General features: G+C 40.7%; 1 protein-coding gene across 1 annotated transcript; it reads left to right on the top strand.

The window, feature by feature from the left end:
* Nucleotides 1-10039: 10039 nt before the first annotated feature.
* Nucleotides 10040-15642, top strand: LOC137904576 (uncharacterized). Its single transcript, XM_068748775.1, has 12 exons — nt 10040-10062; nt 10535-10739; nt 10857-10932; nt 11038-11309; nt 11397-11491; nt 12184-12389; nt 12579-12678; nt 13175-13322; nt 13599-13696; nt 14215-14359; nt 14944-15064; nt 15347-15642. Exons 1-12 carry the CDS (start codon nt 10040-10042, stop codon nt 15640-15642), a joined length of 1785 nt encoding a protein of 594 aa, XP_068604876.1.
* The last annotated feature ends 168 nt before the right edge of the window (nt 15643-15810 follow it).

Genomic DNA, 15810 nt, shown 5'->3' with positions numbered 1-15810 from the left:
TTGAGTGTCGTGGGTGTGGGCGTGGGTGTGTTGGTCGTCCTCAACAGCATGGCAAAGTTGGATGCTGAGGGTTGACGAGCTGCGCTCGTCAACTCTTCGTCTTCTGCGTTGCAAAAGCAATAGCCCCTTGCGCCTAGAATAGGCGCTCGGGCCTAATAAAGAATTTTTGCAAAAACAATATAACTTTTTTTCTGAGTATGCGATTTCTACACAAAATACATTTTCGGAATGGTCTCGACGAGGGCTACGCGTCTGTGGGGGCACACAGACACACACAAACACGAGTTGACGAGCGCAGCGAGTCAACTCGTGTTTGTGTGTGTCTGTATGTGTGTGTTGTTGAGTGTCGTGGGTGTGTTGGTCGCCCGATGGTTGACTCGCTGCGCTCGTCAACTGTGTTTGTCGATGTCTGTGTATGTGCGTGTGTGTTGAGTGTCGGTGTGTGTGTGTGTATGTGTGTGTTGTTTAGTGTCGGGGTGTGTGCGTGTGTGCTGTTGAGTGTCGTGGGTGTGGGCGTGGGTGTGTTGGTCGCCCGATGGTTGACTCGCTGCGCTCGTCAACCATCGGATGATCACACCTTTGGAATATTCATCGTAGATTTTGATATTAGTGTTTTTGTATTTGCTCATATTCCTTCTCATGCCTTCCTTTTGCAAGCATACGTGTATATATGTATGTCATTGTTTTGTTAATAAAGCTTATAATAAAAAAAATAATAATAATAATAATAAAAAAAAAAGCTCCGGCGCATGCTAATGCTAGCGCTACATCGTCCGTGAGCGGCCGCAGCAACGTGTGGGATGAAACGTCCCTGCCCAGTGACCGGGTGGCCAACTCTACTAGCACGGTACGAGCACTGCAGAACCAACTGAGATTGTTTCGAGAGACGCTGACGGCTGACATAAAGACACAAATTGAGGCCATGCGTGGAGAGCTACGCAGAGACATAGCCGCATTCCAGCAGAAAGCTCAGGATGATATGAAAACGCTCAGATTAGCTGTTTTCACAGGTGAAGACGCTAGCCGAACCGGTAAACACACAGCACGAGATAGAAAAGTCACTCACTGACGTGGGTGACAGAGTGTCTTCACTGGAAACGGCGAATGAAAAGTTGCAAAATGAATACAAGAAAGTGACAGAAAAGTGCACGGACCTCGAGAACAGAAGCCGGAGGCAGAATATTCGCATTATTGGGGTTGGGGAAAATATTGAGAAAGGTAATCCTACCGGATTTGTGGCAGAGCTTTTGACAGATTTTGGGAAAAGACCACTTTTGCTCCCCCCTTATCATCGACCGAGCGCACAGGACCCTCGGCCCAAAATTGAGACCAGGCGAGCGACCACGAGCGCTTCTCGCCCGGCTGCACTATTATGCTGACAAGGAGAAGATTCTGAGGCTGTCCAGGGAGAAAGGCCAGCTTTCGTACAACGGGTCTGTTGTGCATATTTTCCCGGACATGTCCCCTGAAGTGGTTCGTCTCCGGGCATCATTCAAGCAGGTTAGAGGGAAGCTGCGTGCTGCAGGTATCCCGTACAGCCTCTATTGCCCCGCAAGGCTGGAGATTACAGTGCAAGGAGCCAGGCGTGTGTTTGCGGATCCACACGAAGCTGAAAAGTTTCTTGTGGGAATCACGCCAGTGGATGGAGAACTGTGACGATTTGGGAAACGTTTGATCAACATGGAGGAATTGCCTGGGAGATGAGCAGCGCTTGGACAATGGACGGGTATATTTATATAGATATTTATTTTCTTTTTCCCTTTTCGTTACTTCAGTGGGTGAGTGCTCTCTTATAAATGTTATATACATTTGATTTTATTTGCACGTGTGCTTTTCTGCTTTATATATATATGACACGTTTGTTGTTATTTTTCTTTTTTCAGGAACGGTATTTTTAGTTATTTTGCATGTATGTATATGGGTATATGTGTATATATATATGTAACCTGTGTGGGTATGTACACATATATGGACGTATTTATTTTTTGAACCGGTGGTATTATTACCATTTTTTTTCCTGTTTAGTATGATTATTATCATAATTATCTATTTGTATGTCTACAGCTCTGCACAAATAGCAAAAACAGGGTTAAAAAGCTCCCAGGCAATATAGATGAATAATTTGATCTAGAAGGTGAAATTACATATTAGATGAATGACTGTGTAAGCGGAACTTAGTGAGAAGTCAAAGGCTCTTTTTTCTTCTCGGTATGTCTCCCTGTTGGGGAAAGACTGAGAGGGTTTTCGTGTTCTGGGCCATAGGCCAGGTTGTATTTGATATACAATGTTCTCTTGTTGCTGTGTTTTGTTTTGTTTCCCTTTTGCCCTCCTACCTCCTGGGGGGTGGGGGAGTGTTTGAAGATCTTATCAGTCACTAACGGGTATGTCACAAAATACAGTTAAAATTGTTTCTTGGAACTGTAAAGGACTTAATGGACCTGTGAAGCGAGGTAATATTCTCTCACATCTAGAGAAACTGGGTACAGATATTGGTCTCCTTCAGGATACTCACCTCAAAGATAAAGATCACAATAGACTCAGGAAAAACTGGATAGGGCAAATTTACCACTCCAATTTTAGTGATAAAAGTAGAGGCGCGGCAATAATAATTAAAAAATCAACCCCATTTACTATGACTAAAGTAATTCAAGACAGTAGGGGCAGGTACATTATTTTATCAGGAATGCTTTACAATCAGCCAATCACATTAATCAGTATATATGCTCAGAATATTGATGACAACCAGTTCATGTTGTTGTTTTCGATGATACCCAACAAACTTATTATCGGTGGAGACTTTAATCTGATCCTGGACCCGCAGCTAGATAGGTCCTCACAGAGAGTAGCGACTCTGCCAAAATCAGCAAAAACCCTTATAACCTTTATGAGCACCTACAAAGTAGTGGACCCTTGGAGGTCACTATTTCCCAAGAGGAGTGAATTCTCCTTTTTCTCGCCGGTTCATCGTTCCTACTCCAGGATAGATTTCTTCCTGATAGATCAGGATTTAATGTCAAAAGTTCAGCATTGTCAATACAAACCAATTGTTTTGTCAGATCATAGTCTGGTATTATTGCAAATTGCAATCGGATGTAAATCCCCAAGGAAATGTCGATTTAATAATAATCTGCCAAAAAGAACAGGAAGAAATTAAAAAACACATTGAATTTTTCCTGGCTACCAATGACACACCAGACGTCACTAGGAGTATTCTTTGGGAAACACAAAAAGCATATTTACATGGAAAGCTGATTGCCTTGAGTAGCTTTAATAATAAAAAACGTAGGGAGAAAGAGTCTAATATCATCAAGGAAATTTCTGAAATAGATAAGCAACATGCAACCGCACTCACAGTTGATCTTCATAACAAAAGACAATCTCTTCAAACTGAACTTAATTTGTTATATACCACTGAAACAACGAGGCTATTACCGCGGCTAGGGCACAAATATTATGAACATGGAGAAAAAGTGGGGAAGGTCTTGGCATCTCAAATTAAAGACAAGCTGCATCAAGATCAATAATGGAAATTAGAATGGATTCAGGACAAACAACTGTTAGGTATTTGAGTTATGCATGCACGCTCACAATACATAGGTTGCACAAACACTCCTAGTTTCTTTATCTCTACATACTTTGTAATAATCATACACATAGATTAATCACATATAGAGCATCACATATTGTTAACTGATACATGGTGGGAATAAGTTAGGGCCCTAATGGCCCATCCCAGGAGGAGGGTGTAAGCACCCCCTGGGAGGAGGGTGTTTTGACGCCCACTATAAAGATCACGGCCGTAGAACATTCGGGACTCTTCTACAGAGTCCTGCTCCCGCGTCTGTTGAAGAGTCCGGTGCTGTATTTCCTTACCAGCTCTGAAAACATTTAGGTATCATTGTATGCTGATGACCTGTTGTTATATGTGTCAAACACTAAGGAATCTCTTCTGAAGGTAATGTCAGTTTTAAAAGATTTTGGAATAATATCAGGATATAAAATATTTTTTTCCAAGAGTATCATCTTTTTAATTACTAGCCCAACCCAAGAATCTAACCAAGTCCTTACATCTTATCCATTTACAATCTCAAACAGTTTTAAGTATTTAGGGATCAACTTCACCAAAGAATTTTCCAGGCTTTTTAAACATAATTTCTCCAAAGCTGTATGAACAAACGACTCACAACTTGGACAAATGGAGCACCGTCCCGGTTTCTCTGGCAGGAAGAATTAATATAGTAAGAATGAACATTCTTCCTAAATTTCTGTTTTTATTCCAATGCATACCATTTTATATCACAAAAGCCTTCTTCACAAAATTGGACAGCTTAATATCTCGTTTTATTTGGAATAAAAAGACTCCAGGATCAAAAAGTCTTTTTTGCAAAGACCAAAGGAACTGGGAGGAATGGGATTGCCTTGTTTGAGATTGTACTATTGGTCGTGTAATATCCGAGCTTTGTCTTTCTGGTGCGATTCACAGGGGCCTGACTGGGCAGAGAATCAGAGTTGCAATTCTACCTCATTACAGGCATTGCTTTATGCCTCCTTAAAAAATAATAAACCCAAAGTCAAAAGCCTTGTGGTTTCCCATTCAGTTAAGATTTGGTATCAAATTAGGAAACATTTTAATTGGCAGGAGAACTCAACATTGACCCCGATCACACTTAATCATGAGTTTGGTCCAGAACTCAGTAAGGTCTCTTTTCATCGATGGAGAGCCAAAGGGATACATTCCATGCAGGATTTGTATGTTAGTGGAAAATTCGCAACCTTTGAGCAATTGAGAGAAAAATATACAATTGAAAATATGGACTTTTTCAAATATTTACAAATTCGTAGCTTTGTTAAAGCAAAATTCTCTGGTTTCCCCTCTCGGCCCCCTGACTCCGAGATGAACACTGTACTCCCAAAAGACCTGCTGAAAAAAGGTTCAATTTCTAAAATACGTAACGAAATATCAGACAAAGAATACATGCCTTCACTTGATCATCTAAAGGAGGCCTGGCAACAGGATATCGGGATAAACATCACTGCCTCTCAATGGACTGCAGCTCAGGTCAACGTCCACTCATCTTCAGTTTGTGCTCGGCACAGACTACATCTCTCTAAAGTGCGGCTCTCCAAAATGTTTCCAGGGGTGAACACTGCTTGTGACCGGTGTGGCCGAGAGCAGGCCACACTGGCTCGTACGTTCTGGAAGTGTCCTGACATAATGCCTTATTGGGCCGAGATATTTAACATGTTGTCGAACATTTGTCAGACGTGTTAGATATTTGAGTTATGCAGCACGCTCACAATACACAGGTTGCAAAACACTCTTAGTTTCTTTATCTCTACATACTTTGTGGTAATAATCACACACATAGATTAATCACATATAAAGTTAGGGCCCTAGCGGCCCATCCCAGTAGGAGGGTGATTCACACCCGCTATAAAGATCACTGCCGTAGAACATTCGGGACTCTTCTACCGAGTCCCGCTCCCGCGTCTGTAGGAGAGTCCAGCGCTGTATTTCCTTACCAGCTTTGTAATTACTTCAGTAAACTTGATTTGTTTTATAATCCTGACTCATTATTGAATAAACAGACGCAACTACACCCTGATCCTATGTTGACATTTTTTGGAGTACCTTGACTTGACTAATCTCTCGAACAGGCAAAAAACGGTTATTACCCTCGCCGAAGATGAGGCGAGGGTATTGCAATTGGGTCAGTTTGTCTGTCTGTCTGTTTGTTTGTCTGTCTGCCCGAGCGCATAACTCAAAAACTAGTAACCCAAATGTGGTGTTTAATAACCGTAATAAAATACTTAGCCGGGGAGCTCATGTGCTTCATTCTGATACTTTATTCTTCTCTACTCACAGCAAATCCATTTCCGCATTAGCACGTTCCTACAGCGCCCCCTATGTTCAGGTCTGCATAACAGAACACAACATTTCCCTTTTCCTTGAAGGAATTACTTCCACACACAGAATACATGAATCATTTTTGTAAGGTAACATCATTTTGTAACAACAAATCTCAACTGCTTAACAATCATAAATGAACAGCAGGGATATGAAATGATAAGTATGAAAGAATATTCTAACAGGATGATATGTAGAACAAACAAATAAACAGTAACTTGTTTTTGTATTCACATCCTGTAACCAAGTTCACTTTTTAGAAGCAGCAATACCTCAGTGCATAATCATATTTCCTTATCTAACAAATCCTGTCAGCCAATTTGGTTTATTTCTTGTTCTCTTGCTCTGCCTTGGAACTAGCTCTGGTACATGATGGTGTACATTCTCAGGCACCATAAACTCATCAAAAGTAGCATTGCTGACATTTCCACTATCCATGGCAGTCAGAGCTTCCTTAGGGAAGGCTGCTAGCTTGGATGCATTCCATTTCCGGCCATCACTGAGCAGGTAAGTGTTTGGTCCCACTTTCTTGATAACTGTCAGGGGTTCAGTGAATCTGGATGATCCCTTTGGAACATGTTCTGGTCTCCGGACACGCACAGTGTCGTTTATCTGGAACCTCGGTACTCTTGCACCAAACTTTCTGTCTGTGTACTCTAACTCTTTTGTTGCTTTTGTTTTACTGTTTCTTCCACTTGTGTGTGTGTTTTGACTTTGTGTGAGACAGGGAGTACATGTAGTTTTGTACGCATCTTTCTGTGTCTCAGCAACTCAAATGGTGTAGCTCCTGTTGTATCAACGAATCCTGGAAGATAGCAGCAACCATGTCCGGCACCTCCGCAGCATCCCCTAGAGGAAAGTGGAATTCTGGAAAGACAGTCAGCTGTCACATTCTGCTTGCCTGGATGGTGAGTGACATCATAAGTGAAACAAAGCAGTCTAGCGGACCATCGTGCAATTCTCAGTCCAGCACGACCAGTCCCTCTGGATGTCAGGAGGAATGTAAGAGCTTGGTGGTCTGTGCGCAGTGTGAAGTGACATCCCCACAGGTAGGTTCTCCATCTCTCCACTGCCCAGACACATGCGAGAGCTTCCCGTTCAATGGTAGAGTACTTCCTTTCAGCAGGAGAAAGGGTCCTGGATGCAAAGGCAACGGTTCTCTCTGTGTTGTCTGGGTGAGCACAGCCCCTAGCCCATAGTTAGAAGCATCTGTTGTCACTTGAGTAGGCAGATCAGGGTCATATAGTGCCAGAGCAGGGCTCTCCACTATCAGTCTTTTAATTTCAGTGAAACTGGACTCAGCCTCAGCAGTCCAGAAGAACCTCTGGTCAGTAGCATCCTTGAGAGCAGCACGTAGTGGTTCAACAACAGTATAAAGTCAGGAATGAACTTACTATACCACGATGCAAGACCAAGGAAGGATCTCAGGGAGTGTGCATCATGTGGTGCAGGTGCATGAGTCACTGCAATGACTCGGTCTTTGTCAGGGTGGAGTCCATCTCCGGATATCGTATGTCCTAGGAAAGACAAAGTTTTCTGATTGAATTTACATTGAGTCATGTTCAACTTGAGTCCCGCCTCATTCAAGGCATTCAGCACCCTCTTTAAATTGGCATCTTGTTCCTGCTGGTTAGTGCCATAGCATATGATGTCATCCAGGTAGGCTTGAACTCCTGGGAGTCCAGACAGTATAGTAGACATCATCTTTTGGAATGCTGATGGAGCTGAAGCGAGGCCAAAGGGAACACGGCAGAACCTGAAAAGCCCCTCGTGTGTGATAAACGCAGTTATATCACGGCTATCTGGGTGAAGCAGTAGTTGGTGATATGCAGAGGCAAGGTCAGTAGTAGAAAAGACAGTAGCCCCTCGCAAATTGGTCAGCAGTTCATCCATGTGAGGCAAGGGGTAGCAGTCACAGACAATCGATTTATTTGGCTCCCTCAGGTCAACACACATGCGAAGCTTTCCTCCGCCTCGTCTCTGGGTGACCACGATGGGGGAGACCCACGGAGATGCATCAATTCGCTCAATTATGCCTCTGTCTTGTAGGTCTTGGAGCTCCTCAGTAACAGCTTGTCTTACTGAGAACGGAAGTCTCCTCAATTTCTGCTGAACTGGAATAGCATGTGGCTTCAGTTGTATTTTGTGCACAAAGCCTTTTGCACATCCAACTTCTCGTACAGTCAGTGGCATCGATGCTGATCAGCTGATCACGAAGCATCTGCTCCTCCATCTCTCCAAACTCACAAGCAGCAGCGAGTTGGCGCAGCGCAGCTAAGAACTCATTCACCGTCTCATCAGGCCTCTGTGCTCTCTGGCGGAATTTGTGACGTTCTGCAATCACGTTTACTTTGGGAACGAAATGCTTTCTTAGTCCCTCAACAGCCGAAGCATAAGTAATACCTGTATCCGGCAAAGCGTAAAACAGTGTCTGACCCTCTGTCCATGGAGAAGAACGGCGCGCTTTCTAGCATCGGGCCAGCTATCCCCCGTAGCTCCGATGACTAGCATGTAGTTCTCGAACATCTTCAACCACGTCGTAAAAACGATAGTAGGTTCGCCTGGGCACGGCATGAAAGGTGCAGGTAAAGGTACAGAAACTGCCATCCTTGTCGCCAAAAATGTGGTGTTTAATAACCGTAATAAAATACTTAGCTCATGTGCTTCAGTCTGATACTTTATTCTTCTCTACTCACAGCAAATCCATTTCCGCATTAACACATTCCTACAGCGCCCCCTATGTTCAGATCTGCATAACAGAACACAACACCAATCGACTTGAAATGTTTACACAAGGAAGGTTCTGTCCGTGGCTCGGTCCCCCCCGAGAATGGCGTTGATCCGGATCTGGATCCAGATTCTAGAATTATTTTTACATCTGGAATCGTGCCTGTGCTGTAAACTGCCACTTTAAGAGGGAGGGACACGAATGGCATGATGGGAAAAAGAGTCCAGAAGGAGTCTTGTAGTACGTTCCGGAGCAGCAAGCTAGAGCAGGTTTGGCCCCTCTGGTCCGGAAGCCCTGTTTACTGTCTCACAAGATCCAATAGTCACCCGGTAAACGCGGCGCTTATTTGCTTCATGCCGGTTCGACGCCGACCCGCAGGAAGGTTTGACGTGTCGGCAAAGAACTATGGAGAGAAATTTGTGTCAAAAAGATTTGCAACTGCAAAACGGATTTGCAACCGCAAAAAAGATTTGCAACCGCAAAAAAGATTTGTAACCAAAAAATAGATTTGCAACCAAAAAAAAGATTTGCAATTTAAGAAAATATTTGCAAACAATGCTATTATTATCTATCAAATATTTTTTTTTTTGCTTGCAAATCTCTTCTGCGGTTGCAAATCTTTTTTGCGGTTGCAAATCTTTTCTGCGGTTGCAAATCTTTTCTGCGGTTGCGAATCCGTTTTGCGGTTGCGAATGCGGTTTGCGGTTGCAAATCTGTTTTGCGGAATCAATATGCAAATCCTCATCCGGGTCCTCCTCTCAACGAAACACCGCGAAAAAATACACCCCCCCCCCACCCCCACCCCCACCCCCACCCCCGGATTGCAGACCACCGTCAGAGTAGTAGGTATATGTTTATTCTTCACTTTTCTATTTAGGTATATCTTAAAGCAACCCTATCTGTTTATTTTAATGCAATATGTCGTTAATCCGGTGCTTTTGTCTAACCATGACATTTAGCGTAAACAGACAACAAGCATTACCTAGACATGCTAGCAGCTAGCAGCTAGCGCTATTAGCTCGTCCAGTCTGTAGAGTGATTAATTTTTGCATCTGCGTTTTGCATCTGTGGAGTGATTTATTTTAAATTTATTGTTAGCTTGCATTTGTGGTGTAAAATTATTTATATTTTTCTAATGTTATTTTACATCAATGGAGTAATTTTGATTTGTATTGCAAATATTGTACTTTTAAATGTCGATGATTTATGTACTAAGGACTTTCAATGGAAACAAGGCCACAAGGGCTTTTTTGAAATGCTCCTATTAGACCGGATGTTTGACATTATTTGTACTGTAATACATGCTACTGTGTGACTGTACTTGTACTCTAACATTCTACCTAATAAATATATTCATCATCATCATCAAACTTTGCATTGTCTTCACAGCAGGATGGAAAACCATGCAGGAAGATCACAGGGTCAGGTAGGCTGTCACTAGCTTAGCATCATGGGCTTTGGCTCAGTGTTATTGTGGGGAAATATGAAACACTCCAGCATCTGCTCTACTTTATTATTACTCTGTCTGCAGTATTAGACAGCTCAAGCATGACAGGAGGAAGTTGTTCAGGATAGATCCGTGTGTTATTCTTCATCATTACACAATAATGGCGTGCATCTTAACTTCATTTACAGTATGACCAGCGTACAGTTGCTGAAGCTGCCGAGCATTTTATGTCGGTGCTCAACAGAGCAATTCCTGGAAGTGCTGGCCAGAGACCGAGTCCCAGTGTGGAAAGGGTCACTGTGGAGTCTGAGATGACCATGTATGAGGCTAATTTATTTCTGTAACATTTCTCTCTACATGAGAGCCATTTATGATTTCTTATTTTTGTTTTAACGTGGTGTTCACTTTTGTTTGTTTGAAAATCCTTCAGATCTTTTCCTGGGTATTTCAGACGTGGTGGAAAATACAAAGCCCCCCCCATCAGAAGTTTGAAAGAGGCAAAAATTCTTAGGAAGTGGATTCCATTTGATGCATGTTTTTGCTTATTGTCTTCAAAAACTGACACAACTCCACCCCCCTCTGAGGAGCTGCAGCTTATACAAGCAGGGCTGGGAAAGCGGACGCTTTCTATCACTTCAGATTTCACACACACACAGGTGGGATATTTGATAAATTGAAGTGCACATATTTTATTCATGTACTTTATTAAGATTTTTAACTTTATAATAGAAGAGAAATTCTGTTTAAGTAAAAGCTGTTGATTTTTTCATTAGATATCCAGTTCACTAAAAGAAGCATATCCTAAAATGGATATCCTTGAGGACAGATGGATACTTTTCAAAGCAACAGGTGAATTTTAATTACTAAATTTAAAAATTGAAACAAAGACATTTAATGTAATTGAGTGTTACCCACTTTTTTGTTTTTAAAGAAAATGTTTTACTTGCTTCTTAGGGGGAAATGGAAGGAGGAAGATGTCCTCAATAGCATTAGAGGCAGAAGGCTACACTGGTTCCATCATCAAAAGAGCCTCAGGTGGTGGGAAATTTGTCCTATATGTAGTGCCCCTCCAAGATGACCTTGATCTGACACCACTCACAGCTGATGCACCAGAGTTTGCGTTAATGCCAAAGGCAACATGCAAACAATGCAAGACGGTGATGCCACTACAGATGTTGGCACTGCACATTGATCACTGCTCCTGCACATCAGATGTGGAAGAAGAGGTAAACTTTTGATACTACATACCTAACTTCAGGATTTTATGTCCTGTGAGCTTTAATTTTGTAAAACTGTTCTATGTCTCTGCTCAGGAGTCAGATATACTAATCTTGGATGAGGCAACATCCCCAGGGTCGGATTCAGATGTGCCACAGTCCTCTGAGGAACTTTACATCCAGCAGGTACAGTAACTCAGTCAAATAACATTGGGCTTGGTGACAGCCGAACTGTATAATTAACACTAAGTATGCATCTAAAGTTATTAAAGCTACATATGAAATCTATTCATTAAAACTCTCTATTGGCACTTGGAGTTACTAAATTGTACATTTGTTACACATGTATATCAGTTAGAACTTAGAGGAAAGGAAAATCATAAGGAAAGTTTATATAGAATCAACTACTTATTTTTGTTAAGTTGTCATTCCCTTAGAAATGTGTTCAAAATGGCAAAATTCCTAATTGCTGACTAACATATTCTTGTTTGAATTTTATTGTGTCTGCACGTAGGCAAGCGATGTCAAATGTCCGATTTGCACAAAAATATTTCCAGTGTTGGACATTGAGCTGCATGCAAGCTTCTGCAGTGACAGGTACTTTTTGTGTCAAATTATATTCTGTGTTTTTAGTTCAGGGTTGCTTGAATAGGATTGCATGGGAAAATTTATGTAAATTATTGTATTAACAAATTTAAGGTACTAAATGTGTTATTATTTTTATGTTTGTTATACGTTAGGATTCAGACGAATCTTTGCCAGCCTAACACAGCTGAAGCATGCCCTGGTCTGGATCAGATATCGTGGTAACTAATCAAACTAATATTTATTAGGAAAACTACGGTGGTTATTTATGGGTATTTTTTTTTCATGCCTTCAACAGTGAAGAAGATGTTCTTCAGTGGCTGACGACACAAATCGACAGAAGCAAGACCTTTGAAATTTGTGTGTCCAGAGACAGTATCATTGATAGAGGGCTTAAACTCTGGAAGCGCCAAAAGAATGGCGGCCCAGAGAACCCTCTGAAAGTTTCCTTCCTGGGAGAACCAGGGGTTGACACTGGTGCACTCAGAAAAGAGTTTCTTTCCAGTGAGTAGTGTGTTTCTTATTATTCCTGTGATACACCTGTGTTGAATGCGATCGTGTAGCCTAAATATATATTTTATAATTAATCATTGTACCAGATGATGGCAACAATGTTCTGTTATCATAGATCCATCAAAGTGGCTTGTTTGTGGTCCAATGTTCTGTTTCTTCTCCTTCTTCCTTTGTCTGTAGCAATGGTTGCTGGAATTGAGAAGCGACTCTTTGAAGGCGAAAGTGAAAAGGGCAAAGTACCAAAATACTCACTCAATGACTTGGATGATGAACTGTTCAAGTATGTTGTACTTATTTGTACTACTTCAAGTTATTAGTTATTTTAATTGAATCAATTCATAGAACATTAGGAATATTTTCATAATACAATACCTTTTTTGTTTCAACAAATCATGTTAATTGCTAAATGTTAGAAGTAAGGCTACTGCGTGGCAGTCAAGTGCCTCGACAAGGCATACAATGCAGACATTGAACATAAACTAGTGGGTGAAGAAGGGCGATGGTGTTTTTGTGGACACTGCAGTACATTAGTTTAATATGATTTAACAAGAATGCTTGCTCTAAGGGAAATTTACACCCAGCAGTATGCATTCCAGTTATATTTGTCTGTTAAAATATCACGCCACAATGATCTGACATCTTCCCTTTGACCTCATATTATTAACCAAGATGTGACAGGTTAGAGGTAATGTTTTATATATATAGCAAGAACTGGAGTTTTCTGACAATAGTTAATTTTGTCTTTGCAATTGTCGATTTCTTTGCATTTCTCTCAGAGTCGCAGGTGAAATATTTGCTGTGAGTATTGCCCAAGGAGGACCAGCACCAAGGTTTCTGCAGGAGTGGTGTTACCACTATCTTGTCACTGGCAACATTAAAACGGAAGGCTTTCATGACATAGAGTTGTCGCCCGTTATCAAGACGGTGGGTTTGGTAAAATTTCTCTTTTTTTTTCCATAATGGCAATAATTATTCATCATTTTTTCACTACTTTTATTTTCATTGTTCCAATTAAGGACCAGTTTCATTCAGGTCTTTATTAAGTGCATGGCAGATATGCCTTTCCTCTAAATGTACTTGGTACATATATCATATACAAAGCTGTAGTAATACACATCAGTGTTAATGTTTAAAACAAAACAAGTGGTATCATACATGGAAGCGTAATCTTTTTGTCATTCCTGTTTATTACACATTTAGCTTGAAGATGCATCCGACCTGTCCCCCTATGTTAATGAAATCTTGGATTATGGCTACACTGGTCCAATCAACACTGAGCATAAGGAACGGATAATAAGGTTTGTTTAACATCTGATGTCTTAATATGTTCCTACTCTCAATGTATATCCACAATGACAATAAAGGCTTTCTATTTCTATTCTAAAGATTATTAATGCATTTTTAATGATATATGTAGTTTACCAATATTAGTATCAATCATTGAGTAATATTTTTTATTAAGGCTATAGTAAGCAGTCCTCCAACCAGTAAAGCACATAAAAAAGCAGCCAATTTTCCTGCTAATTTGTATGTAAATTTTGCACTTACAGTACTTTGCAAAACGTACTAGCTTTTTTTTTTATACTTCTGTGAAACAAGAATGCTCTCTGAAAGATTGCTTTTGGCGAATTTACAAAGGAATTTCATGGAGAAACTTTTTTAAATTATTATAAATACTTGGATTAACTGCCCTTTACCTTCAAAACAGCAATAATTATTTTGTAAACTTTTCACTCCTGCCTAAAACTATAGCATCTTACTAAAGATGCAAATTTTTGACAGCTGTAGTTAAATTTGAGTTATTTCATTATTTAAGGGCTGTTGTTCTGCATGCGACAACGAAACGCACACCAATGCTGCAGCAGATCCGTGAAGGCCTTAAAATGTACAACCTGATTGAGGTCATGCAGACGAGACCAACGGAATGCCATGACCTTTTTGTGACAGGATGTGATGGGAAGGTATGTTTCTATTATAGCTCTAGGTACTTAAATTGTTATAATTATTGTCTTTAAAGGTTGCTCAATATTTTTAAAATTAGAATAAGTGATAAATAGTATTCTCATTTATCACTTTATTTGGTACATTCTGCAGTTTCGATAATGGTGTTCAGAGTTAACTCACATTTTGGTCATTTTGCTTTGTGTTTACTGTTGAGGTTGCAGACTAGCACTTTTCAACTGGACTACTACTTTTCTGGAATTGCTCTTTTTATAGTGTCAGATCTTTTTTGACCAGAGAAGAAAAATATCAGAGCAAAATTGGAGACATTGGCAGCAGTAAAGACACCCTCTGATAGTATCACTCAAAAATTATCAATATTGTCTTATCTAAAGAGAATAAGTGAATAGTTAATGGACTGCACAAACGTACCTTTATGAAGTGGTAAGTGAGTGAACAATGTTATACTAGTGCAATTCTAATTAACTCTCAATATTTGCAACCCAATAGAAGGGGCTACAAGTGCATCACTTACATCTGTTTTAATACTGCCACATTTGGCACATTACTCCTGACCTTTTGGGCTTCAATTCTTTGTTCTCAGGTGGATTCACACTACATTTTATCACATCTGGCCCCAGAGATGAGCCCACGTGGTTCAGCTAAGCACATGCTGGAGTCCAGAATGTTGGAATATTTGCAAGATTTGCTTCTTGAACTTGAAGGTATGCAAATCATTTCACAGAAGTTCTGGCCCTTGAAAGATGTTGAATGTAGCTTCCGCTACATTAGGCATGTCTTGGATGTTTGAAATACAGATTAAATGCCTCATAATTGGGAATTAAAATAAATTGAGTAATATGTTTTATCAGTATGATTATTGTAGTTTGCCTTTTTGTTTACTGTACAAATCACAAGTCAAACACATCGCTTACCTGATTCAAAAATACAACTTTGTATGTTTGTCACTTCATACCAGGACACTTATATTTTCTTTACTTTTAAAGATGAACAATCAGAAGATGATGAAGGCGGGACCCCCTCTGTTCCTGCAGTGATGCAATGGATGACTGGGCAGGCCCACAAGCATCTGTTTCTCTCAGAGAGAGAACAATTTAAAATAGTCATTATATTTGACCACAATTGTGAGGCGCACATGCCAGGTCACACCATCTGTTATCCTGTTGTCAGTGCCTGCACCAACACCCTGACACTCCCAACTGCTCATCTGGGAGATTACCTGTCATTTAAAACGAACTTGCTAACTGCCATAAAATTTGGTACAAGTTTTGACAGGGTTTAGAGTAATGTATGTCCATCGTCTTTGTTTCCTGCCACAATGAATGTTGTAAGTTGAGTTTGGTCTCATTCTTGTTTGCAGGCTGTTACTATGTTAAACTGTTAGGCTGTTAAACAGTCTTGTTCCTGTTTTGCAGTTCAGGCAAAGTAGTTTTTTTGTTAAATTTATATG

Source organism: Brachionichthys hirsutus, chromosome 2, assembly GCF_040956055.1.
Source record: "Brachionichthys hirsutus isolate HB-005 chromosome 2, CSIRO-AGI_Bhir_v1, whole genome shotgun sequence".
Lineage (NCBI taxonomy): Eukaryota > Metazoa > Chordata > Actinopteri > Lophiiformes > Brachionichthyidae > Brachionichthys > Brachionichthys hirsutus.
The sequence above is the reverse complement of the archived record's forward strand: the minus strand, read 5'-3'. Positions and strand labels throughout refer to the sequence as shown.